The sequence below is a fragment of the Emydura macquarii genome, unplaced genomic scaffold, assembly GCF_026122565.2.
Source record: "Emydura macquarii macquarii isolate MOO-44397 ecotype Brisbane River unplaced genomic scaffold, CSIRO-AGI_Emac_v2 contig_18, whole genome shotgun sequence".
NCBI classification, from domain to species: domain Eukaryota; kingdom Metazoa; phylum Chordata; order Testudines; family Chelidae; genus Emydura; species Emydura macquarii.
In genome coordinates, this window is record NW_027130155.1 from 1,802,476 (window position 1) to 1,829,199 (window position 26,724).

At 40.8% G+C, this 26,724-nt stretch overlaps 1 protein-coding gene across 1 annotated transcript in view; it reads right to left on the minus strand.

Moving 5' to 3' along the window:
* Positions 1-26,724, minus strand: part of RSRC1 (arginine and serine rich coiled-coil 1) — a 342,090-nt gene that overhangs the window by 263,637 nt on the left and 51,729 nt on the right. Inside the window, exon 4 of the mRNA XM_067532335.1 lies at positions 8,678-8,851. Within this exon, the coding sequence (XP_067388436.1) occupies positions 8,678-8,851 (174 nt within the window). The remainder of the gene's footprint in view (positions 1-8,677; positions 8,852-26,724) is intronic.

A 26,724-nucleotide genomic window follows, 5' to 3' on the forward strand; every position in this document is an offset into this window, starting at 1 on the left:
TAACCAGTCCACAAAAATTGGAGAAGATAGATCCAGACATTGTCCTGGTATTCCATCCTCAAGCATATCCTCAAAAGGCCTGCTTAGACCCTGACGATTGTTTGGTGGTGCCAAGCGCATGGGCCAACGAGGACTGGAGAGAAGGCCTCCTCTCATAGCTTCTATTCCACTTCTTAATGTAGCTTAAGCTGGGGCTTAAAATGCTTCCTAGATGAAACCGGTGTGCGTAGCCCTCGGAATTTTAAGGTGGCCTGGAATCCTTCAGACTATGCAGTTTTGAGTCTGTCTGCTCCAAAAAGAGTGACATGTCCTCGAAAGGGAGGTCCTACATCATCTGCTGCTCCTCCTGGGGAAAGCCAGACAACTACAGCCACAACCTTCTCCTCATAACCACAGCCAAAACCATGGATCATGCTGTGGAGTCTGCTGCATCCAATGCCACCTATAGAGACATCTTTACCACCACTCTCCCCTCTTTGACTAACACCAAGAATTCAGCTCTGCACTTCTGTGGCAACATCTCTTTGGACTTAGACATGGAACCTCAAGAGTTAAAATCTTAGTGGCTCAGGAATGCCTGCTGGTTAGCGATCCTAAGCTGGACTCCACCTGTAGAATAGAACTTCCTGCCAAAAAGATCTAATTTTTTTTCCCCATCTTTGGCCTTGGGAGTTGGCCCTCACTGCCATTGCCACTACCACTTGTTGGCCTCTGAAACCACCAGCGAATCTGTAGGAGGATGGGTGTACAGAAATTCAAACCCTTTAGGTGAGACGAAGTACTTTTTCTCCATCCTCTTTGATGCTGGTTGTAGGGACACTGGAGTCTGCCACAGGGCTTTGATAGGGTCTAAGATGATGTTGTTCAACGGCAAAGCCACTAGCGATGGACCTGAAGATGCCAGGATCTCCCATACCCTGGTCAACGACTCAGATCTCCTCTGCCTGGATCCCCAGGTTTTGAGCTACTCTCCTGAAGAGCTCCTGGTATTCTCTGTAGTCATCCTGAAAGGGCGTTACAGATGATCCCACCACTGCCTCATTGAAGCAGCAGCAGCTTGTACAGGCACTGGGCACTGTTCTTCTCCTTTGGCACCAGATGGATCCCATGGTGCCGGGCTTTGGAGTTTGGTACCATGATCAGTACCGATACATGGCTCCTGTACCAAGGGAACATAAGAACAGCCATACTGAGTCAGACTGATGGTCCATCTAACCCAGTATCATGTCTTCTAACAGAGGCCGACGCCAAGTGCTTCAGAGGGAATGAACAGAACAGGTAATAAGCAAGTGATCCATCCCGTCGTCCATTCGCAACTTCTGGCAAACAGCAATCACTGCCCATTCTGGCTAATAGCCACTGATGGACCTATCCCTCATGAATTTATCTAATTCTTTTTTGAACCCTGTTATAATCTTCACCTTCACAACATCCTCTGGCAAGGAGTTCCACAGGCTGACTGTGCTTTGTGTGAAGAAATACTTCCTTTTCTTCATTTTAAACCTGCTGCCTATTAATTTCATTTAGTGACCCTTAATTCTTCTGTTATAAGAAGGAGTAAATAACACTTCCTTATTTACTTTCTCCACATCACTCATGACTTTATAGACCTCTAATCATAGCCCCCTTTAATCATCTCTTTTCCAAGCTGAAAAATCTCAGTCTTATTCATCTCTCCTCATATGGAAGCTTTTCCATATCCCTAATCATTTTTGTTGCCCTTTTCTGTACCTTTTGTAATTATGATATAGATTGTTTGAGATGGGTCAACCAGATCTGCACGGAGTATTCAAGATGTGGATGTACCAGGGATTTATAAAGAGGCAATATGATGTTTTCTGTCTCATTATGTATCCATTTCCTAATGATTCCTAATATTGTTAGCTTTTTTGACTGCTGCTGCACATTGAGAGGATATTTTCAGAGAACTATCCACAATGACTCCAAGATCTCTGTCTTGAGTGGTAACAGCTACTGTAGACCCCATCATTTTATAGGTATAGTTGGGATTATGTTTTCCAACGTTTGCATTTATCAACATTGAATTTCATCTGTCATTTTGTTGCCCAGTCACCCACTTTTGTGAAATCCCTTTGTAATTCTTCACAGTCAGCTTTGGACTTAGCTATCATGGGTAGTTTTGTGTCATCTTCAAATTGTGCCATCTCACTATTTTCCATATCATTTTTGAATATGTTGAACAGTACTGGTCCCAGTACAGACTCCTGGAGGACACCACTATTTACCTCTCTTCAGTCTGAAAACTGACCATTTATTCCTACCCCTTGTTTCCTATCTTTTAACCAGTTAATGATCTAGGAGAGAACCTTCCCTCTTATCTCATGACAGCTTACTTTGCTTAAGCGCTTTTGGTGAGGGACCTTGTCAAAGGCTTTCTGAAAATCTAAGTATACTACAACCACAGAATTCCCCTTGTCTACATGCTTGTTGACCCCCTCAAATAATTCTAGTAGATAGGTGAGGCGTGATTTTCCTGTACAAAAACCATGTTCACTTTCTCCAACAATCATGTTTATCTCGGTGTCTGATAATTCTGTTCTTTACTATAGTTTCAACCAATTTGCCAGGCACTAAAGTTAGGCTTGCCAGTCTGTAATTGCGAGGTTCACCTTTGCAGCTTTTTTTTTTTTTTTTTTTTTTTTTTTTAAATAAATTGGAATTATATTAGCTATCCTCTAGTCATCTGGTACAGAAACTGATTTAAATGATAGATTACATACCACAGTTGTTAGTTTTGCAATTTCATATTTGAGTTCCTTCAGAACTCTTGGGTGGATACCATCTGGTCCTGGTGATTTATTAAAGTTTAATGTATCAGTTTTTTCCAAAACTTCCTCTAATGACACCTCAAAATCCTCAGATCTGTCACCTAAAAAAAAATGGCTCAGGTTTGGTAATCTCCCTCACATCTTCAGCCATGAAGACAGATGAAAAGAATTCTTTTAATTTCTCCACAATAGCCTTACCTTCTTTGAGTGCTCCTTTGGCATCTCGACTGTCCAGTGGCCCCACTGGTTGTTTAGCAGGCTTCCTGCTTCTGATGTATTTAAAAAGGGGAGGTGAGGGAGAGCTCTACACTCTGATACAATGGAGTATGATATCCTGGATTGCGACCCTTGGACTGGTGGAAAAGCTTAGGGATTCCAAAAAGGCCACTGAATAGGGTAATGCTGGTCAGAATGGTGTTGGCTCCTGTGGGAGGTGTAAGACACCACCTCTGAATCTGACTGCGAGAAGTCACTTCTCAGCGACCATGGTGAAGCAATACCAACACAGTGCTGGAGAGCAGTGATGGGAGGGAGAAGACCGGTGGCTGCACCATCATGACGATTTTCTCTTTTGACGGCACCTGAGGTCTCAGTGCCATGGTTACTCTTGCCTCCAGTGCCGCTAATGCCAATTCCCACATAGTGGTAACTCCCTTGCTGCCTCAAACGCCTCTGGAGTGGATGATAGTGCCAGGGCTACACTCCAATGGCTCTCTCTCGGTGGAAAATCCAAAGGTGCTGGATTTGATCACTTCCCAGGGCCAGAGTCAATTGCTCTGAGTGGCCTGGCACAGGTCGCACTCTGTCGGTATCTCTGTGACTGGTGGACCTTGGGGTTGGGGAGCACCCCCATCAGTCATCCTCTGCTTCTTTCTCGGCACCGGTGATGGGGAGTGGTACCAAAAGTCCCGTGGAGGAAGAGAAGACTTCCTCTGCTGGAGATAATTGATAGTGCCGAGAGTCCCAGGATGTGAAAGAGGAGTCCTTCCTCAGTGCCAGAGAGGCTGAACTATGCTGCCTTTGTGTCTCAGAGAAGCTGGAGCACTTCTTACGGAAGTTGAAGTGCTCAGAACAGAGGCAGCATAGCTCGTCTCTGAGGGAGGATGGAAAGGTGCCTCAATGAGGAGGATGGAAAGGTGCCTCAATGAGGAGGAATTTTAGTCTCTGAACCCTGTCCTTCTTGGTGTGGGGCCTGAACTGCTTCCAGATTCTGCAGAGCTCCCGCATATGAAACTCCCCAGACACTTAAGGCTGCTAGATTGGAGGTCACTGATAAGCATCGGCTTATGGCACGGCACACGGCTTAAACCCCTGGAACCAAGACATGCCCCCATGCCAGGGAAGGGTTAACCCTGCTAAGTGGGGTTCTCTAATCTAACTAACTACTAAACGAGAAACTGAAACTTAACCACTATGAAAAACTATATACAAGTAGAGAAACAAGAGTCCACTGAGAGAAGTACTTGCAGTGAATGCAAAGACAAGCTAAAGCTCCAGCGACTGTCACAGGCGGTAAGAAGGAACTGAGGGGGCAGTGGGTCGGCAGGGCTCTATATACCAGTGCTATGAGGGCATGACTGCAAGGGGCACCAGAGCCAACTCGACAGATACCATTAAGGGGAAAAGCTTTCCAGCAACGGTACTTGGAGCGAGCACACACCTATGCTGGATGGACATGAAGCAAGTACCTGAAGAACTATTTTCCCTTCTCTTCATCAGTTTTGCCTCTAATTTTTCTCCTTAAACTGTAGTCATTTTTATGTTAGAAAATAATAATACTGCATAGCCTGATGCTCATACATGTGTATGTATGCCCGTGCATGCTCAAAGCTAGCCAAAATGAAGGCTTTTTCCAAAGAATGGAAAAGTAAATAATTATTTGATTTGTACAAGTAAATTACTGCCAGGCAACAGAATTTTTAAATACTGTGTTTTTAGAAAAGCAAGTTGATATGTTCAATTATTTTCTTAAACATACCCAAAACTCATGCTATAAACAATGTTCATAGTTAGGTGAGTCAAATAAAAACTCTGTAAAGTATAAACACTATCAAATGTATTTACAAAAGAGATCAAACAAACTCAAATAAAAGTTACATATCTTAAATGTCTTTGAGTATCCTTGAAGATACGCAATACACTATATATAATGGTATACTTGCATGCAGTTCCTTAATCTACTAGTTGCACCCAACTCTGAAACGTAATTATACATTTGTTTACATTTTTTGGAATGCTATCTAATCTGCGCTGAAAATTCAATAATTTCATCCTTGTTTAATATTTGACATATAGCATGTTACGTTTTTAACAAGTTTCAATAGTTTGTTAAAAATCTTCATTTAATTCTGCGTTCTACCCATATGACCAATAAAAAAAAATGTTTTTAAATTTTAAATTTAAAAGTTCTGATATTGATGCAGTTTTAGCTATTCTACTTACTGCATATTTCATTTATTTCCAAATCTGCACTCAAATAGCATCCAAATCAAGGGTTCTCAAACTTTTTCTAAAGACTGGGCCAATCTGACTGGACAAATTGCCTTGGGACCTGCCATTCACAACTACACTATATCCTTGTGACACTGCAGCAGTTGTTTACATGGAGAAAGGAGATTTTTAAGCTGTTTTAATAAATTTAGTTACTCGAAGAAAGGTGGAGAAACAGCATCATATGACCAGTTGGTTCTCCACAAATTACTGTTAAGTGCTCCACACATCAGTTTGCAACCTCTTGCCTACATAATTAAAAAACAGACAGAAGAAACAAGCTGGAATATCATTAGGAAAAAAGAAAATATTTCCTTACTGAAGTTCTCAGTAACTGATTATGCCTCTTTCACAAAGATTAAAAAAAGATATAATATAAGCAATGTAGTTATTTAATGCCTGTAAAAGATAAATTTTCATTTCTTACCCACTAAAATGTCATGCCAAACAACAACTTGTTATGAGTGGACCATTTGTGCTGGCTTCTATTTCATTTAAATAGATAAAACAACATGTAATCATAACATTACAATATTCTGAATCCTCTAACCCAATGTGTCACAAGTCTCCATAATCAAAACTACAACTGAAGCTCAACAGCCCATAATAGTCTAATGGAACTCAAGCCTCAATACTGTCTCCCTCATAAATTGGTCTGGCATTGTGTCTGGGCTGGCCCTCAGTGATCAGAGAGAGAACAAAGGGAAGACAACTCCTTTGATCCCCTGCAGTCCAATAATTTGTCCGTAAAGTGAGTGATGATCATAACTACTGATGATGAAGAGAGAGGACATGGTTGCAGTGGTGTCACCGCAGCCTGCTGCCCTGACTGTCAGTCACCATTAAAAGTTGGCCTGCCCAGGATTACAAGAACAAACACAGGCAAAGAGATACGGCTTCCAACACCCACCCATGCCCAACTTTATTATGAAGACTTTTGTCCATTTACTACCAAACTTTCTTTCTGGAAAAGGAGCACAAGAAATTTCAGGTTGATAGGTTCCGTTTTGGCAAAATGCTTGTGATAAGAAAGTCTGGACTCTTAACATGAGACTTTATCTTTACATATCTAATTAGACAGGGATTCAAACAGTTCCTCAGCTTAGTGAGGTAGAATAAATGGGATGTTTGGAAACAGTGGGAACTACACTCGACGCTGTATTTTTACTCATTTTTATTAGAAAAAATTATACAATTATATTTCCTTGTAGTTTTATGGTCTTCAACAATGTTGATCATTTTCCCCAAAGCTTTGCATTTTAAATAATTTTCACTGAGGATTTTTCAGGCCAAAGTTTATAAGTAAGATACTTATATACTTAAAATTCTAACTTTTGATATTCTATTTGGCTACCATGAAAAAAAGCAATAAGCTTCTCTATGAATTACTGCAAAACTGAAACGGTTATTCTGTAAAAGAATTAAATGCAGATCTAAACATTTTATTGATGGACCCAGTGTCTTATTGCAGCTAAACATTCCATTTAAAGCAGGGATGGCCAACCAGTCAGAGACTAAGAGCCAAAAAATAGCTATAGATACCACAAAGAGCCACATTTACCTTTTGTGTGTGTGTGTATACACACACACACACATATATACAGTACAGTATAAACACTCACATACATACTGGATGGACACACATTGAAACAATAATTTACAATAAGACAAAACAATCAAAATGTTTATTTATTACCTTGTATGTTGCGATTTTTGACTCAGTGGGACTTTCGGCAATCCTTGCTTTCAACTTTCCTTGCTCCAGCAGCATCCTGGCACCCAAAGCATTGAGTGCGAGTATTCTGGGGGCAGCCCTGGGGTACTACTACTATTACCACATGCCCCACAGACCCTGCCCAAAAGCTGCACAAACAGAGGCCAGACCCACTCTCTACTCCAGGCAGCCCCCCATACAAAGGGTTGGAAGACATGAACATAGAAACATGGCTACTACACAAGGGTGTATCAGCTTCGCCTGTCCCATGCCCTCACTGCCTCCAGCCATCGCTTGACCCCCTGGGCAGGGGGAGCCAGGACAGTGTGCACCCCTCCTCCTGCCTAGGTCAGACGCCCCCCACCCCCTTTGCAAGACACAGCTGGAATGGGGGAGGGGAGTGGGAATTTCCCGTTTCCCCAGCAGCAGCCTCACAGAAGAAAGTTATAGTCCCTGTGTGTGTGTGTGCGTGGGGGGGAGGGAGGGGCGGATCGCACCGTGGGATGCCGGGCACCCCTGCCCCAGCGGTGCCCGGGGAGGGGCTGCTCAGTTGTGCCCAGCCCTGAGGCTGGCCGGGGACCCGTCGCCTGCACCAGCCCTGCCCGCGCTCACCCGATCATGTAGGCCAGGATGGCCAGCTGCACTGCCTAGTTCACGAGCCCCACTTTGCGGCTCTGGATCAGCACGATGCGGGGTGTGTTGTACTCGGAGAGGAAGCTGCGCAGGGCCCCGGGGGCCATGGTGGCGGTTGGGGCTGCAGCAGCAGCGTGGCGACGACTGGGCTCAACTGGGTGCAGCGCCAAGCTGGGCAGCTGCCTCACGTGCCACCAGGGACAGGAACTCCCTCCATCTTCCGCATAAGAGCCGCATTTGTATGAGCAAAGAGCTGCATGCGGCTATGGAGCCGTGGGTTGGCCACCCCTGAAAAGCAACAATCTGTCTACTGCTCACCTCACTGCAGTGATAATTTTGTCTTCAGTACCACTTGGATTATTCTAACACACACTTGTATAAACACTTATCAAATCATGCTATGCAAAAATAACCAGGCTGGACAAACAACATTACAGATATTTGAACTACAGACTCAGAATAAACATCAGACAAAGCAAGTTATTCAGTTATTTTCCCAAAAGTAACCAAATTTGGGAAGGGAGCAACTCAACATCTAGGCAGAAAATACAATGAGTTCCAGCAGAGTTAATTACTCAGAAGGTAAGTGAACCCTTCAAATGAACAGAGAAGTAAATGCTTTACAGTTAGCTTATACTTCCCAATAAGTAAATATTAGGTTTGGTAAGTAATGGAGAAGACAAACACTTGAGCTATTAGAAAGAGAGGGCTATGGTAGATATGATCTCTGCTCAAACTTTACAGCCCTTTCTTTCATACATTTCTTTAAAATAGCAAATTCAACCTCTAATCAAAATTGATCTTATGAAACTCCTGCATATTTATGGAGAGAACAGTGAAAGATCACTAAATTAATGTGCCACCGTACCACTTGGTGTCTCATGAGAACCATGTGGTCTGAGGATTTAAAAAGCAGAAGTACACTTCATTTAGTTTATACTAAGTAAAAACGTCACTCAGTGAGTTGAGGGCCACAAAAATAAAAAATAATACAGAATATGTTTTCATCCACTATAGTAAATAATTCATTTTGATTTGTCATTACACTTACCCACGCTTAGTGGTATATAACTCCTTCTCTTTCCCTCTGCTCCTCTCTTCTTTTATTTTTTCTTTATCTCTGCCTTTACGCCGTTCTCTTTCACGAGATCTGCTATGAGTTCTTCTATGACTGGATCTTTCACTGCTTCGACTATACGAACGTTGATGAGGTCTTGATCGTGACCTATACAAAATTGATAGTATTCAAACTCAGCAATTATAATTTTTAATTGACACTGCACATCAGATTTCTCCCATACAGTCCAGCTGTTTTGTCCATAATTTTCTCTCAATTAAAATAAATAAAAAACATGCCTGACAAAGCAAAGGAAAAATTAAAAAGGAATCAACTGTTGACAAAGTACGATTCTATTCTGAAAAGTGACTGTTAAAACACGAGAATACCTTACTCAACATACCCATTCCATAATATTAAACAATGCAGAGTAAGATAGCTGTTGAAGAATGAGCTGAATTGTATTCATTCTTGTACATCAGAATGATTTCCTAAATTCAGTCAGTTGTATCTATGTAAACCGAGTGATGTTAAAAGGGTTCTCAGGTGTCACTGAGAGTTTAAGTTGTTAATAAAGGGCTGACTTTACTACTGGTGATAATGTCCCAGAAGAACCAAGCCAGTTTTGGGTCTTGAGTCTGGGAGCCAAGGTTGAGCTCAGAGGGCTGACAGTTATGAGAGATGACATAATACCATCTTTAGAATATAACTACACTTGGGGAAAAAAAAAGGAAACCCTGCAAATGTAGGCCCCAATCCTACCAGTGACTCCACACAAGCATACTTGTAGAGTCACTTGCAGGTTCAGGGTCTTAGTTGCCATATAAATATTCTGTGTTTGCTTTCACCTCATTGCCCATTGCTCCATAATAAAGTGGTATTTCTGAAATATTCAACTAAAAAATAAGTTCATTACAGTACACATCTGTTAAGCATCATAACCATAATAATTTTAATTATTTAATTCCATATTTCTGTTATGCAAAGAACATTTTTTTTTATTTTTAAATATTAAATATTAAATTTAAATTAAAATAATATTTTATTATAAATAATAATATAAATATAATATAAATAAATAATACAAATAAAAATAATTTAAAATTATTATTTATCATTTGAGGTACAGTAAGTGGGTTGGTGAAGGTATGGCATATTTAAGAAAAACAGGAATTCAAGTTCCCATGAATTTCTACGACTGTATACACCTACTTAAATATCTAACACCACTTCACTGGAAACTTTCAAAATATATTGAGCGCTTTCTTTTTTTAATATAAAACTGTTACATTTTATATAGCACTTTTGTCCTATAGAATTCAGAAGTCCTTTAATACAAAAGATCACTTAATCCACCTCTGGGGTGAAATGCAACAACGGTTTAATAGCACAAAGCAACACGAATCAGCAAAGAAGGGAATATTCTATCCAGAAGAAACTACAAAGGAAACGTAGAAAGAAAGTTATTTCAAATTTGGAATTAGTCCATTATTCCGGAGGCAGGTGGAGGGGCACACCTATTCTTGCCACTGAATCTTTTAAACCAGTGTTTCTCAACCTTTTAAGTAGCAAGTACCCCCTAACTTCTGAAAATTTTAATAAGTACCCCAACACTCAATTTTCCATTCTGAGAAATACAGTCTTTTTCCCCTTTACCACTGGACGACTGTATTTCTCGTAAAGCAGGAAAATTCTGAGTTCTGCAATGCTGTGTGACAGTGGCAGATCACAAAACCCCCTGCTGTTTCTCCCCTCCTTTCCCCTCCCCTTCCTCCATATAGGAGCAAAGGTCAACGTCAGCCAATCACTATGGTCTGATGGTGGGGTCATCTGGTGTTCTTCTCACACCGGCAGGAACTTATGAGGTATGAGCAGGCACTAGCAGCCCAGAGTGGATAGCAGCGCTCCCCAGGGCCGTCCCTAGGGAGGTGCGGGCCTGGAGCAAATCACACTGTGTGGCCCCCTCTTAAGATTTTCATACTAGTAAAATCTGGGGCTGTCATAGTTGTCAATTTCACTGCTCAGCTCAAGCAGTGAAATTGACAAGTAAGCCTGCCAGTAGAGCCCGGATCCAAGACTGGGCAAGCTGCTGGGCTCTCTGCCTGGCTTTCTGGGAACCAGGCTTTGAGCCGGGCAGGGGAGCTGCCACCTGGGCAAGTTACAGGTGGCTGCCTCCTAGCTGTCAGCCCAGGAGGTGGGCTACTGCCACCCAATTCAAGCTGGGCCGAGGAGACTTCCACACAGGCTGGAACCTGGGGATGTGAGCAGGTGGCAGGCAGCTGCTGCCCATCTTCAAGCTAGGGCGTGGGAGGCTGTCTCTCAGCTCAGAGCCAGGGCACGGGGGGCAGCCACCCAGCTGAGAGCCCAGCTCACAGGGTACAGGAGGCTGCTGCTGAGCTCCCACCTGGGACCTGGGATTGGCTGGGATGTGGGCGGCTGCCACCCAGCTTCCCAAAAAGACGGCAGCTGCCGCCTGGTGTCCCAAGAAGCCAGCAGCTGCCGCCCAGCTTCCCAGGACTGGGGCGGCTGCCGTCTACCTCCCAGCTAGGAGGTGGGACCGGGCGGGAAGCTAGTGCCTGCCTCCGCCTCCCCCAGAAGCCGGTGGCTGCTGCCTGCCTTCCTTCAATGGATTTTTTGCTGTGCACCCGCTGCCTATGTCTCTTGTACCCCCAGGGGTACGCGTACCACCGGTTGAAAAACTATGTTTTAAACATCCACAAGAGATCAGAATTTCAGTTTTACATCTTGTATCTTGTGCAGCACAATCTTCTCCTATTATCAGTCCTGGGACACAGTAGCAGTACTAATTGAAACCACATTATCACCTAATAATCACCAACACATTCTGAACTGCAAAAGGATGTTTTCTATCCCATAAACTGGGTGTCTGATATAGCATCATAAACAGAATTGGATTTGAGGTAGAAATGTCGCCTAGCAATTTAACGGACCGGGGATGGAAGAAGGAAGGCTTGACTTACAGAACAAAAGTATTCAGAACCTGCCAACAAAAATGGGATCTGATAACCCAAGACATCAGGTTTAGACATCATTGCTTTTAAGATACTCTCACTCCAGAAGGTAGCCATGATCTTAATGAATATCACAGGTAATGCTAAAACTAACTCATTCTGAGTCACAGAAATTAAAGATGGAAGAGATCAGTCACCTAGTTCATGCCCTTAACTAGGGCAAGTTTATTCCCCATAGTGTCTTCCACAGTACTTTATCCAATACAGTTTGAATTGACTCACTGGTATCTCTAATGCAAAATGTTACCAATTTGAGTAGGGACCCCTCCCCATTTTTGGGCCCACCATGCAAAACAGCAGCCAAGGAATCAATGCTCTTGAAATCTCTATTTCTAGAGGGCTCACCTTTCCCCCACTTAATTGGCTTCTCTGTTCTTGAACCTGCAATTTTATATGTGCAAATAACTGCAATTGCAATTTAGGTCCGTTAGATGTTTAAGTACCAGTCTTGTGGGCATACAGACATCTAAATGGCACAATGTAATACAACAAAAAAAGACAGTATTTAAAAATGCAAACTAAACTTGTCACACTAAGTTTGAATAATAATTGAAAAATCAATTTAAATAATGTTTACAATCAAGGTTTTCCTTAAAAAAGCTATTGTTTCTTCATTTACTATGCCTTTTCTAATGAACATTAAATTCTGTGATTAATGACTGTTACCGTTCTAGTTTTACAGTTCCAGTAAAAGAGACACAAACACTGTGACTGATACAGCTTGTGTTCCCTGACCCATGCACATGCATGAGACAAGCAGATGAGTGTCAACAGGATGTTTACAATGAAGACAACAGTAAAAATGTGTGTCACCTCCATAGAAATCTTCTCTGCAGGAAGGTAGTACAATGCAATTGCCACATGGAATTGGTGAAAGCTCTGCAGAAATTCTACTTTTCATCATGATTACAAACAAAGTATGTTGTGGGATAATTTCACTGGATATTTGCACATTACACAAATGGGGCACTAAAAACACAAACTATTGAGAGATATGAAATCAAACACTTACGTGTATTGATTACCACCATGTACTATAATGCACATATAAAATAAAAACAGCTCCAGAAAAAATGGAAATGTACAAGTGAAAGATGTACTACCTGCCAACCCTTTAAAGTCCTAGAAATGGGAAAGACTGAGTATGAGTGAAGTGAGAGGCTGAGGAAAACAGGAGACAAACTGTGGAGCAAGTTTAACCTTAAAGTTTCACTACATTTTAGAGTACTTGTGACACTTATGCTCTAGAAATTCTATTTGTATTTAGAATAAATACGATGCCTCTAATGGTGGAGAGCTTTGGATTACTGAAGAAGCTTGGTTTTCCAGCATTAGCTTCCTCCTTCTCCCACAATCCAATAGCAAAACTATTATCATGTATTTATGAATTCACCACAGAAGAGACATATGTTGCAAGTTTAATATCTATTCTTATGGAATCAAGAAAAGAGAAAGATGGCATAGCACAAATAAACCTGTTCTATTAATCTCTCTCATAAGAAGTACAGATGGAAGAGAAATTTATTAAGAACAAGTGAATGGTAAATAGATTTAAGTTTGTAAGTGTAAAAAACCCTGCTGGACAGAAAAGATCACTTTTACAAAGAGATGCAAGCCATCCTCATTGAAGACCCCATAACCACCCCCAAGAACCACACAGATACTTCCATGGCACTCAAGTCACAGGCTCCTGCCATGAACATCAAGGAGGAAGAGCAGGATGGGGGACAGGGGTGAATGGGGAATCCAGATGAGCAGCGAGCCAGGACTTGTTTTTGACTCCACCACAGTCCAGCCTTTCTTGACAATTGAAGATGGGCGAGCCTGATGTAGGGAAAGGAACTTCCAGTAAGTATGCAGTTTGCTCTGAAATTGCAGAGAAGTAGCAAAACACTTCTGTTGAGTTACTCTTTCTTACTTGTGCTAGAAAAGGTAGCGAAGTTGTAATCTGCTTTTCATTCCCCTCTGAAGTTAGGCAGAGAGGGCCACGCAGAGCACTTTTTTTACATGCACCAGGATGTCCCATGAATCCTCCTTAGAGATCTTGATGAAACTTTCATGGAGGTAATTCTGCAATCCTCTGCTGAAGGTTTCTGCCTTATTTTTGCAGCTGCGGTAGGACACTTTCCCTACACTACTCAGCGATTACTTCAGCAGGCACCATTGCAGTACACAGGCTAGCAGCATATGGACCCAGACAACATCAGGACATCAGCAGCAGCTGTTTTCTCTCTGCATCAGTTACCCTCAGGAGTGAGATAACAGCTAAAATCTCCACCACCTGTGGAAAACAGTGCCAGTATTCCATTCCATTGCCCTATATAACTATAATCATGCCAGCGAGCTATTCCCTCCTCCTTTCCACAACCCCTAGGGGCCATAATCACCGTAGTTGGTGCTGTGACTGGACCATGCTTGATCAATCCCATGCAAAAATGAGAATGTAGTGCTTATAACTTTTGGAGAGCAAGGGGAGTGAGCTCAGTGTCTTAAGTTTAAATTTCCATCATGAATATATTGACAATGGTACCTCTGTGTGTTGTATTTGCAGTTGCTGTCATTTTGGCCGGCAGGGTCTTCCTCGCCACATCTGTGGAACATCTGAGCCAGATAAGGAAAAAGAAGAGGACTCAGGATGACATGTTCCAGAAGATGCTCCAGTGGTGCCTCAGAAAATGAGCACAGGGCCTGGAGGATCACCTGTGCAGACAGCATGGAGAAGAATATAGTGGAGAGAGGAAAGGGGCAGGAAAAGGAGAGGGACATGCAGCAATAAATGCTTGTGCTTCTCAGACTGCAAACAGAGATGCTGCAGACGCTGGTATACCTATAAGTTCAACAAACCCGTCAGTGCTCATCTCCCTCTGCAGCCCATGGAGAACTCAATATCGGGACCTCTGCATACCTCCCCTCAACATTCTAAGTGGCATCAGGAGTCACTGCACTACGTTTACCACTCCAGCCAAGGGGACGTTAAAGACAATCACAGCTTCACATACACAGACCTGTAAAAGCCATCTCCAGCTGCTCCATGAACGCCAACAACCACCTTGAATTGTTTCTTTCCATGTCCCACAGGAATCCAGCCTCTAAAGAATCATCATGTTCCCACGGCTCTTCTTGCACTTCTGCAAATACTACTAGATCACGTGCTGTCCTTTGCTTTCAGCACTCATGACAACAGCACAGAGCTGTACAGGCTCCATGCGTCTGTCAGCTATGGTGGACAGCAAGGAAGAATGTGTGGGTTTGTGTGGATTTTGAAAAGAAGGATTGAAATATTATGGGATGCAGATGAAATTACAGGATGGAGAACACTGCATTATGGGAAGTTGACCCCATGCTCCCAAGTCACCCCTACGCAACTCATTTCAGCCCCATCAAGCATTGTAAACACTTTCCAAAACCCCCTGTGCTGGATGGTGGTGAGTTGCACAATGGGATACCTACCCACGGTGCACTGCACTCTGCAGCGATACAAGTGCTCCTGGTGAGGACACGCAGTGCCAACACATGCACAAGCAATGTAATAACTGCACTGGCTGTATGCCAACGCAACTCAGGTTGACATAATTTTGTAGTGTAGACACGGCCTAAGAAGATAGAATGAACTGCCCATTAGATGAATGGGGTGAGGGCTTGAAAAAGTTAGAAAAGGAGAATCAAGAAGGATAAAGTGCCCTATTAGGAAAGAGACACCAAGAAAGATCAATACATTATCATTGAATAAAGGGAGAAAAAAGTATCCCTTTGAGGAATTAAGAGTAAGGAGAAGGTAAAGCACTTTAAATAGGAAAGGTAAAGAGAATAAGATTAGAGATAAAGTTGATACACAGAGAATGGTTATGTAAATGAAATAAAACAGAAGTAACTAAAAGCAATCTAGAAGTAATGAGGAAGAGAAAGGTGTTCAGACACTATGGTGAAAGGCACAATATAGAACCCTTAGGAAGCTAGAAAGCTACGGAACTATAGAAGAGTATAGAAGACAGAAGAAAACTGTGCACATTTATAAAAGTTAGTTATATTAAGCTGCCACATTAGGCAAAGGCTGCCATTTTTTTCTGGACATCAACATCATCAGTAGCAATAACTACTAGTTTTTCTTCTGATACATCTGATCTGCATACTTATAGATATGAGATATTATTTCTATTATCTGGCCAGGAAAAAAATGTTTTTGTTTTGCTCTATGCAGCAAACAGCTAATTTGCTAATCATCTAATTGTGAATTGTTTGATCATCACAGAATCATGCACTAAGGACATTTACTTGATTGTCATTTCATCAGATTGCATAAGCAAAATACTGCCAGACTAAAGAAAAATGGTTACTAAGCTTTCCATACCTGTTGTTCTTCGAGATGTGTTGCACATGTCCATTCCACATTAGATGTCCATGTGCTACATGTACAGTTGCTGAAAATTTTTCCCTCAGTGGTATCCATCAAGTCAGCTCTAGCTCCCTCTGGTGCCACATGCTCATGCACCAATAAGGGCCATCTCATTTTCTTCTTGCCGGCCAACTCTGACAATGAGATAGGAGGGTGGATCATGGAATGGACATGCACAACACATCTCAAAGAACAACAGTTACAGAAAGTTTAGTAACCATTTTTTCTTCAAGTGCTTGCACATGTCCATTCCACGTTAGGTGATTCCCAGCAGTACCATAGGAGATGTACTTGCAGTTCATGGACACACTGACTGCAACACACTCAACCAAAACCGGCATCATCTTTAGCTTGCTGGGTTATGGCATAATGAAACGAAAATGTATGTACCGATGATCAAGTTGCTGCTCTGCAGATGTTCTGGATTGGGACCTGGCCCAGGAATGCCACTAAGGAACCCTCGTAGAATAGATTGTCACTATAGCCAGTGGCAGGACCCCATCATACTTGTTGCATATGTGGATGCACGATGTGACCCAGGATGAAATCCTTTGAGCTGAAAAAGGAAAGCCTTTCATCCTCTCCGCTACTGCCACAAAAGAGCTGCATGGATCTACAGAATGGGCTTGTCCTCTCAATATAGAAAGCCAGGGTACGTCTAACATCCAGCGTGTAGAGATGTTGCTCTTCTCTGCTCACCTGTGGTCTCAGGAAAAACACCAGCAGAGCTTAAATTCTAAGCAGGGCTTAGATTTGGTAGCAACCCTTGATATGAGTCTCTCTCAGGCACTTCAGACAACTGGAGCATGAGTCACTCACAGGTCTTGAAACCCAGAGACCGAGGCATGCCCCGAGACTGGGAGTAGACAAAGACTCCACTAACACAGCAAAAAACACCAACTATGTACAATGAATTGACAAACAGTCCAAACAAGAAATAAAGAACTTGGACAAAAGAAACAAAAGGAAAGGTAGTAAACAAAGACTATTGAGAAGAGTTTGCCAAAGCAAGAAGAGCTGTTCCAGCGACTGTCATGGGCAGTAAGAAGGAACTGAGAAGATACGGGGTCAGCCAGATCACCTATACCAGCGTATGTGTGCACAGCACCAGAGGGCACTAGAGTCAACCCAACATACCAGTGGCGGAAAAATTTTCAGCAACTGTGCACATAGTGCGTTCACACCTAATGGGGAATGGACACACAGAAGCACTCAAACAATATTTGTTGGGCAGAAAGGATGTTAAGGGTGCAACTGACAGCATCATCTTTCAGATAAAACAGAAGTGAGACCCTGATCACTTCTGATAATTACAAATGACATTTCCAAAAATGAAGGGATAAACCCCAGTGTCCTGGATAAAATAAAATTTGAAAAAGTTACGCTTCTATTATCAAAAGTTCCAATAAAAGCAGGCAGTGTTCCCAAATGACTCTAAATAGAGTACATATGTTCTGTACAAAAAGGAAAGTTATCCCCTTCCCAGGGTTTGAATTTATCGGTAAATATTCCTACTGCATAATCTTCAGATTAAGCTTTCCCCCTACAATTTAGCTGTTCCTAGGATTTTTCCTGAAGGACTACAATGTCCCAGACTCTAGCTAATCTCCTCTATCCCTGAGGGAGACTAACTCTCATATTCTGGTTTAGGTTCATTAAATCCACTTGCTGGTATAACTCAGCAGTAAATCCTCTATGCCTTTATGAGGGTTCAAACATCTGATAACAAGGTCACTCAAAAGAGGAGTCCTGCAGCTAAATGCAAGGTCCTAAAGTATACATTCTAAATTATTCTAATTAAAATTTTGAAAGGTAGCATTCATATCTTGTCTCAAATCATTGGGCTGTAGTATGTGATTATGTTAAAGACTATCACAAGGCATGCAAGGGGATACAATGAAGGTTGCTCAGGTAACAATAATTCTGGTATTTCCTAACTTTTGAGAGCTTGACTTTGCAACCTAAACAATATTATTTTAACGTAGGAAATTATGTACCAAAACCTCATTTTAAAAAAAGTAAAAAAGTAAAACACAAATATATTATGTGCAAGTGTAAAAAAAGACACCACCCCCCCCACTCCCATGCATCAGCAGCAGGATTTGAAGCCTTAACCTTCAGCACTGCCTTCTACCACTTGAGCTACAGGACTAGCTACATTAGATACATTAGATATTAATAAAAGGAGGGGATGGACTTCTCATTAGGAACATATGGTGGGCCGGAGGAGATAAAGTGTGGTCAGAGGTTCAACTCAAGTCCCCCCAAGGAATGCAAGTAAGAGAAATAGTTCATAACTCAACCAAATCTGGATGGCATTTCATGGGACAAACAAAGGCCATATCACTAGAACCAGGGCTTTGTTCCTGTCAAATGTAAAAGGCCTGCTGCAAACGATGGGGGGGCTACAGCCTCCCAAAGAAAGATTGCAAGAATCTCTTACAATGGAAAGTGTTAGACAACCTAAATATAGGGGTCATTACTAGTTCCTTCTCTAACAATATGCTATTGTGCCAGACGAGTGCAGTGCCTTCAAGGCAAGGTGAGAACTGGACTGTACCTATCCAGTATAACTTTACAAAAACAAAGCAATTTTTTTTAAAATGAGTGACTAGTTTCCTACTTTGGTTAAAAGTCCAAAATCCTAAGAAATTAAGCTTTGGAATCCAACAGGATACCTAGTGACACAGACATGGCAAATCATCCAATACCAGGGAGGCACGTTATTGAATTAAGTTTAAGTATCTTTGAGGTCCATTGTATTAAAAGAATAGTTTATATATAACCGAGGGCCTGGATTTTATATAACCTCTGATGGGGGGGAAATGTAGCAGATGTGAGACCAGGGGTTTCAAATAACTATAACAAATAAAATAGTGAACAACGTGTCAGACAATAATGGACTTTTCCAAGAAAAAGTGTTAAGTGGTTTTCCTGGGGAGTATCTAGGGCAAGGAAAATGCAAATGCCCCACCTCCAGTTTTGTAAAAACCCAGCCTTTTAAAGCTACGCCCTGAGGAGTGGGCCACCATCTGCTGATCACCTGTTACATAAGACCAAGATCAAAGGCCCAAAGTGTATAAGAGAAAGACTGAACTATTCATGGTTGTTCTGGTTCTAAATCTCAGAGAGTTATGAACTTGTAATCATGGGGAGAACACAACAGTAGGTGTCGAAGAATTGACACCCATCAGAGCCCAAGGCTGGAGTTAGGATGTGCTTTGGTAAGCTTTTTAGCATGCATGTAGGTTCGTTTATTGTTTTTAATGTTTTCTCTGTAACGCTTTCATTTTAAGAATAAATGTACTTGCATAAAAGAGCTGTGCGGTACCTTGTAATTTGTGCGGTACCTGATAATTACACTGTTCATCGTCTCTGGAGAGAAAGCAAAATGCAGATCGCCTGTGTAGGCAGTTTGGCTTGCTGGGAATATCACAGTGTAGGCAGGGAACTGTGCAGCCTGGAAATCCCTAGTCAGGGGGAAGAGAGATGCAGGTCTCTCCCAAAAAAGAGGCTGACAAGCAGGGAGCCTAGAGAGGATGCCCTCGAGGGACCATGGAGGAGGAATATAAGTGCAGCTGTCATGACTGTGACACCAAACAGTAAGAAACAAAACGAATAGATTTAATTAGGGATATTGAAACAGAATCTAAAAAACTCTTGAATATGGTTTTGAGAGTGGAATGCTGAGATTTAAAAGATTAAGATATGAAAATTAAAATGCACAATACTCATGAGACATGTAGCACTAATAATCTATCTAAAAACCCCATACATTCCCATCTGTAGCTTAGTAACACTCACCTATGTTTTACTCAGGTTTTCTATCTTAATGACCTATGTTACTGAAGTTAGCTTAAATAAAAATTTAACTTTATATAATGTATCTTTTTCAGATTGGAACATGTTTTCGAGCTTTAAGTAGTCATCTGAGCTGAGAAAAAAGAAAATCTGTATATAACCATTAAAGATGAAGTTTTCCAAAATATTTTTAACACATTTTTATTGCTTAATTTTCTGAAATCAAATAAAAAATTGCTTATCATTTAAATAGTAAAGCCACTTTTTAATACTACTACTTTATGTATTTAACAAAAATTAAAAGCTGCCATTTAGGTCAAATCCAAAATGTTAAAAATTACAATAATATGGGTGGCAAGGTTGGAAGGGGAAGTCAAGATAGAATTTAGAGTGCCAGTCTCCCCACCGCCGCCGCCCCCCCCCCGCAAAAAAAAAAAACCATAACCACACAACACCCACCCACTATGCCAAAGGTTAAGTCATTTAGTCAAGTTCAAAGATCTTCAAAGAATGCTTAGATCCAGATAAGCCCATATGTTACCAAAATTCTGTGAAAAAGCTATTATTTTCCAATCTGCTTTTCATGTCTACATTTCAGAACACACAGATGCTTGGAATCATTCAATATCTCTAAATTCTCACACCAGATAATCTAGGTCCACTAATAACTTTCCTATCTAAAATCCTAAGAAACGTCTTTATTCCATCAACACATAGTCCAATTGTAAAAACTGAAAGTATCCATAAAAGCCCATTCAGTTACTACACAATAAGTGTTAATTTGCTAATTTCTTCACAGGTAATCAATTAAAATGTAAAATATTGGATAAAATTAGTTGCACTAAATTTAACAGCTGCTACATAAGCATAATTAGTTTCACAAGGACCATATGTATTCTGAACAGAGAGAGTTGAAACAAATAAGCAGATTTTAAAACAAGTTTGAGGAAATCTGCATTTAATTAGCAGGTGGGCACTACAACTGCATAATGTTTTTATACATTTATATTTATGAAGTGACAGAAGATCTAAAGGCTTTTTAAAATGGCGTTTATTGTTTGAATGGGAACTGTTTTGCTGCATGCTAAAGTGATTTAAATCCTTATAGCTCTTCTTTGAAAAAATCATAAATGGTGAAAGAAAACATGTGGAAAACTGTAAAACTAGAAAGAATTTGCGACAAAAAACAGATACACATACCATAACCAAAAGGAAACTACACTTAATTAAATGTACACTACATCTGGAATATCAGCCTAATAAAACGTGAAACTATTAATTTTCATTGTTCTAAAGGAAATGAGGTCAGTGTTGTTTAGTATTTCCCCAATTATATTGCACTAAAGCATTGGACTTTATCTTCTAGGTACAATCTAATTTCAAAACATTACAATTTGAAAACAGTCACCAAGAGATACTTAAAGAAATGGAAAGGAGGATTAAGGGACATATATATATTTATAAAAAAAAAAAAAAAAAAAAAGGAGAGCGCAAGCACAAGAAAATGAGCTTTGTTCCAATGAAGGCAAGTGTTAGGTACAAATGACTTATCTGGCAAATAACAGCCACCACCCAACTCAAAGTTTCTAAGATGTCAAGTTCTTTACTGACACTCTTCATAATAGTCATTCAGCTGATAACTTCTTATAAGCCCAACAACAACAAAAATCAAACCTGTCTTTAAAATAGTCATTACTGGAAAGAGCAATATGATGAAAACAAATGCATAGTGGCAAACAACAATACCCAATAACTTTCATATTAGGAATAAAGACATTGTGTAAACACTGGTACAACTGATTAAAGCAAACTGAAGCACTGTCAAAGTACATTAAGAAGGGCTTTTTTTAATTGAACTATCACCAGTGAGGAAAAGACTTCATAGGATGAATTCTTGAAGAATCAAAACTATTGTTTCAAGTACCATAAATGCAATGCTGTTCAGAGTGAGGAAGTTAATAAATAATTAATTGTAAGACAGTATGACTAAGTGCAGACTTCCTCCACACTGTACAACACTCAAAGTCAAGGTAATTAAACGCTTACAATCTAAAAAACACACAGAGTTTAGGTAAGGGAGACAGTAATAACACTATTTTTAAATAAAATGGGACTGTAGAAGAGATTATATTTACTTAGCTATCATTTGAAGGCAGAAGATGTGAGTTGGCATGAGAGACAGCAGCTTGGTGTACTGGGATAAAAAAGGTTATTCAAAGCACAGGAATTAGACATGGTAGAAGGCAAGAACATAAAATGGAGAGGAGAAAACAAAGGGAGTGGTGAAGTCGGGATTACCGGTGGAGCAAAGTGAGATGGAATAATAAACAGAAGCAGATGCATAAGCATAAACAGAGCTGTGCAGAGCTGGGAAAGTTAAGGATATGAATTGATTCAGTAGATGTGCAACCTCAGCTTCTGCAACCCAGTACTAAGCAAGCCTTCAATTATAAACCAGTACGAGTGCACAATCAAAACATTAAAGAAAAAAATATTTTATTTTCAAGTTTCCAAGGTATTACAAAAAGTGAAATATTTATTTTGAAAATTACAAAGTTTTCTTAGTTCCAGAGGGGTAGCCGTGTTAGTCTGTATACTCCAAAAACAACGAGAGTTCTGTAGCACTTTAAAGACTAACAAATTTAATTTCAGCAGGCATAAGCTTTCGTGAGCTTCAGCTCACTTCCTCAGATGCAGTTGGTAGAAATGATACAGCAAATAGGAAACATATATAAAAGGCAACATATGCATATCCAAGGACATAGATAACAATGGGGTAGGTGGATAAAAGCTGGGTACTTGAGGCATAATGACAACCATTGAGTAGGAGGTGAGAACGGGTGACCAGAGCAAATTAGTTCTTGTAATGAGATAGCCATTCCAAATCCCTGTTTAAACTCAGTTTGAATGTGTCAAGTTTGCTGATAATTTCTAACTCAGCAGTTTCTCTTTCAAGTCTGTTTTCTCAGTGGATTGGACCAGAATACAGCCCCACTCCCATGCCCCGGGCCCTCCCACTGGGCCCCTCTGGTCGGCCGGCCGGCCACGGCACCCCCATCGACGACGACGCAGCCCTTGAGGGCCACCCCCCGCCCCATCCCCTGCTGTGGGCCCACCACCCCCGAGGTTTCCAGCCCCCCAAAAAAAAAAAAAAAAAAAAAAAAAAAAAAAAAAAAAAAGATAGCAGGGTATGTAGGAAGATGTTGCTTTTAGCTTTATTGTGTTTACTTATTTGTGTTCCTTCTGTCACAAATTCCAGATCTCCAGACTCTGACCTTCCAGTCCACCTACTCTCACTTGCGAAGAGGCCCAAATCACACCTATGTTTGCTACAATGCCTTCAATACCTAGAAGAGATCACTTAGAGAAGTTGTGAGACTCCAGTGCCAAAAATACATCAATGACATCTCCTGCTCAGCACATACAGGCAATGCCGTTTACAAAGGTGTCAGATGAGCTGCAAGAGAGCAGCACCTGAATGAAGAGCAACTGGCTCAAGTTGAACCAAGCATCACATACGGCTTACCTGGCTTCGTCTTACATTAGCTGCTCTTCCTCCAAGTGCGGATCTCTTGCAGGGTTTGTGACTGCATTCCTTGCCTATGGAATGTCTAACCAGGGGAGGAGACTGAGCCTAAGCCTAATCATTTTCCGAGCACTTTGCCAACAATATAATTGCAAATAGGAAACAAATAACAGCCACACAGAGAGAAGATAGAAAGCAAAGGTGCTGAATTTAGGAAAGGAAGAATGCAGGCAACCACAGATAAAGTTTATGTACATTTTAATTACTGAATTTAGCACTCACTCATATGCTATGGTAATGAGAGCTCTAGAAATAAGGTAAGACCTATCGACTAGAAATATTATATATGAAAGATGACTTTAGGTGGTTTCTCCTGTACAAGCTCAGGATGCCCACTGCAATCTATACCAGAAGCGCACTCTTAAATGATCAGCAGCAAGCCAGTTGCTGAAAGCCTTCACGATAATGTCCTTTTTAAAAAATATCATATTTTCCCCACTTTCAGGAAGATAGATGTTTTAATGGGAAAAAGCCAGTGCTGGCAGCAGGCACAAGCAGTCAGGCAGTGATCAGAGACCTGTGTCCATTTTTATTTCACACTGCAGACAGACCTGTATGAAAAAAGTTAAAACTAAAAACAAGTGTGTAGAATTCCATTTATGTTAAGTCTCCATAACATTCACCACTTCCCGCTTTACCAATCAAAAGAAGAAAAATAAAAATCTTCCACAGGTCTGCCAGTTTTAAAATAAACCAGCTGGGCTGTAAACATTAGCTACCCAGCCTAAGCAACTCAAAACCAAAAGCTTTTATCCAGGTTTTCAATAATAACTAAAAAGGAGAGAATAAAGCTAGCCATACAACTGAATGTCAATGTAATTTTGCTTTGCTGGTCAGCTGGAGGTCTGAGAATCAGAGACCCTGCACTTGCAGAGCACCCCTTCTCATGCTAAAGTGGGGTTCAGCTACCTTTGCAACACTGCTGTCCATCCTGCTAGGCTAGATCCACATGGAAGGTGTGTGTGGAGAGTATGCAGACCAGTAGCAGTGCTGGTGATCGCACATTATTCCTGCCTCCAACATAATAGAGTTTTCAAGGAAATTTGTCTGGAACTGTAGTATTTTTTCCTGCTAAGCCCCTTACACACCAAGAAAACCCTCCTCCTCCTGGTTCAAGGTTGGGATCCTGGGAGCAGATGTGGCCAGAGGAAGTAAAATGAAGTGTACTGCCACGGATTGGGGAAGTAACTGTGTGGATAGCCCTGGCTTCTCATTGATCTCCTGAAATCTGTGCAGATTCTAAAGAATCCATGACTTTCTAGGTGGCCTACACAAGCTCCAGAGGGTAATTGTAAACTCTTCTCATCCAACAAAATGAGGAGATTCTTTAGCCCCATTTTTAGCTTCACCTTTCATAAAGGACAGTATTTGTCCTAGGTTATGTGTAGACTGACAGCAGCAAATCTGCCACCGTCAGATTGATTTATCCGGATCAATTGAGCGGAAGTGGAGACCGCTCAATCGACCCAGAAATCAACGCTATTAATCCACCTCTGCCAAGTGGAGTAACACTGTGTCGACAGGAGCACATTTCCCGTTGGCGCACCAAACTGAAGACACTGTGGTAAGTAGGAGTTAGGAAGTCGACAGAGTAGCTGCCACCAAATTTGGCGGCAAGTGTAGACATAGGCCTCGATACAACTGGTCTAAAGAAGTCAAACCACTTCTGGCCTTGTTTTCACTTGAGAAAAAAACTGTGTCTTTAACTTAACTAACCCAGAAGTAAAATGTTGGTGAAAACAAGGCAATTTGTAGTGTTCACATGAATTAGCAGACTGACTCAAGCTGCTAACGCGTGTGGAAAACTGCTTTTTCTTCCCTAGGATTTTACTGCAAGTTAGTTAACTCAAGTTAAAAACACAGCTTTTTTCCAAGTGAAGAGAGAGCCTCACTCGAGGAAACACCACAACTTTCTTTCCTTAGAAACCATTTCAAAAAAGGAAATGTTATGAAAAAGCTGTATTTAAATAGTTTTATGATAGACCAACAAAAGCTAGTATTTAAGTTAAAGCTGACAGTTTTTAAACTTATAAAATATGCAGTCACACCAACCAGAGTCAGCATGTTGCCATGACTGTTAGCTAAAACAACTGACCCACAGTCACAGTAGTCCTTTCTAAAAGATCTTGACTTTAAAAATCCATATATATTTGGGGGCAAGAAATACAGAGAGAGGCGTGTGCACACATACAATATCCAGCTGTGTTACTGATTTTAAAAAGTTAACACAAAGAAACCCCTGCATTAAACTATCGTTAGTGTTGCTAAGAAATGCACTTCATAATCAGGTAATAAAAAGATCAAACTGACTGTAATTTTAATTCTGCCCATATATGAACTACGATACAGTCTTAAAGTGAAGAGGCTACCCTAGTACCAGGCCACAGCAGTGACAAGAGAGCTGCCGCACTGCCAGAGTGACTTGAGCAGCAAGGATTCCTCTTTCTCCAAGCCCAACTCCAGAGCAACTTCCCAGCATATAGTCTGGCTGCTTGGGCTATGCAGGGAGGTCAGAAATTGGGCCTTTTGCAGTTCCTACTTCTGTACCGTTTCAGTCTGTCTACCCCTGAAGGAAAACAATTTTGCATTTGTTTATGTGCTTCATCACTGTAAAGGAATAAAAAAAATTTCCCCAATTGAAAACTTAACTTCTGCATGAATTGATAAGTATGGCATCATTTTCCATTAGTGAGTGGATTTGTCAAACCCTGTATGAGAAATTAATTCATTTATTTATACACACACTTCTTCTATTCATATAGAGCTGGAATTTATTTTTAAAAGCAAATGTGCAACTTATTTTTAGGCTATCAATAAATAAACCAATATTTTCATGCACTTCCTATCACAACATGCATACATTAGTAGGTTGTCAGCTTTTACAGACAAATCCGGATACAACATACAACAATTAAGAAAAGATTTGTCAAGTTAAGTTTATCCAGATGGGATCACTGTCAAGGTAAGTCTCTTTTCTGTTGGGGACACTGTCAAAGTCACAATTGTTATGTTGAAAAGAAAAAAAAAGTTAGTTAAGGAATATCAATCAAAATTTTGAAAACTGTGGTTTACCAATTTTCTGTAATTTAATTTCCTAATTTTCTTCAGTTTCTGTTTAAAAGATGTTTTGTATTTAACAGTCCTATTAATAATATAAAAAACTGTTATATAAAAATTACAAGATTCTAGGTTAAGGAGTAGATCAAATACAAATTTTGAGATGGGGAAA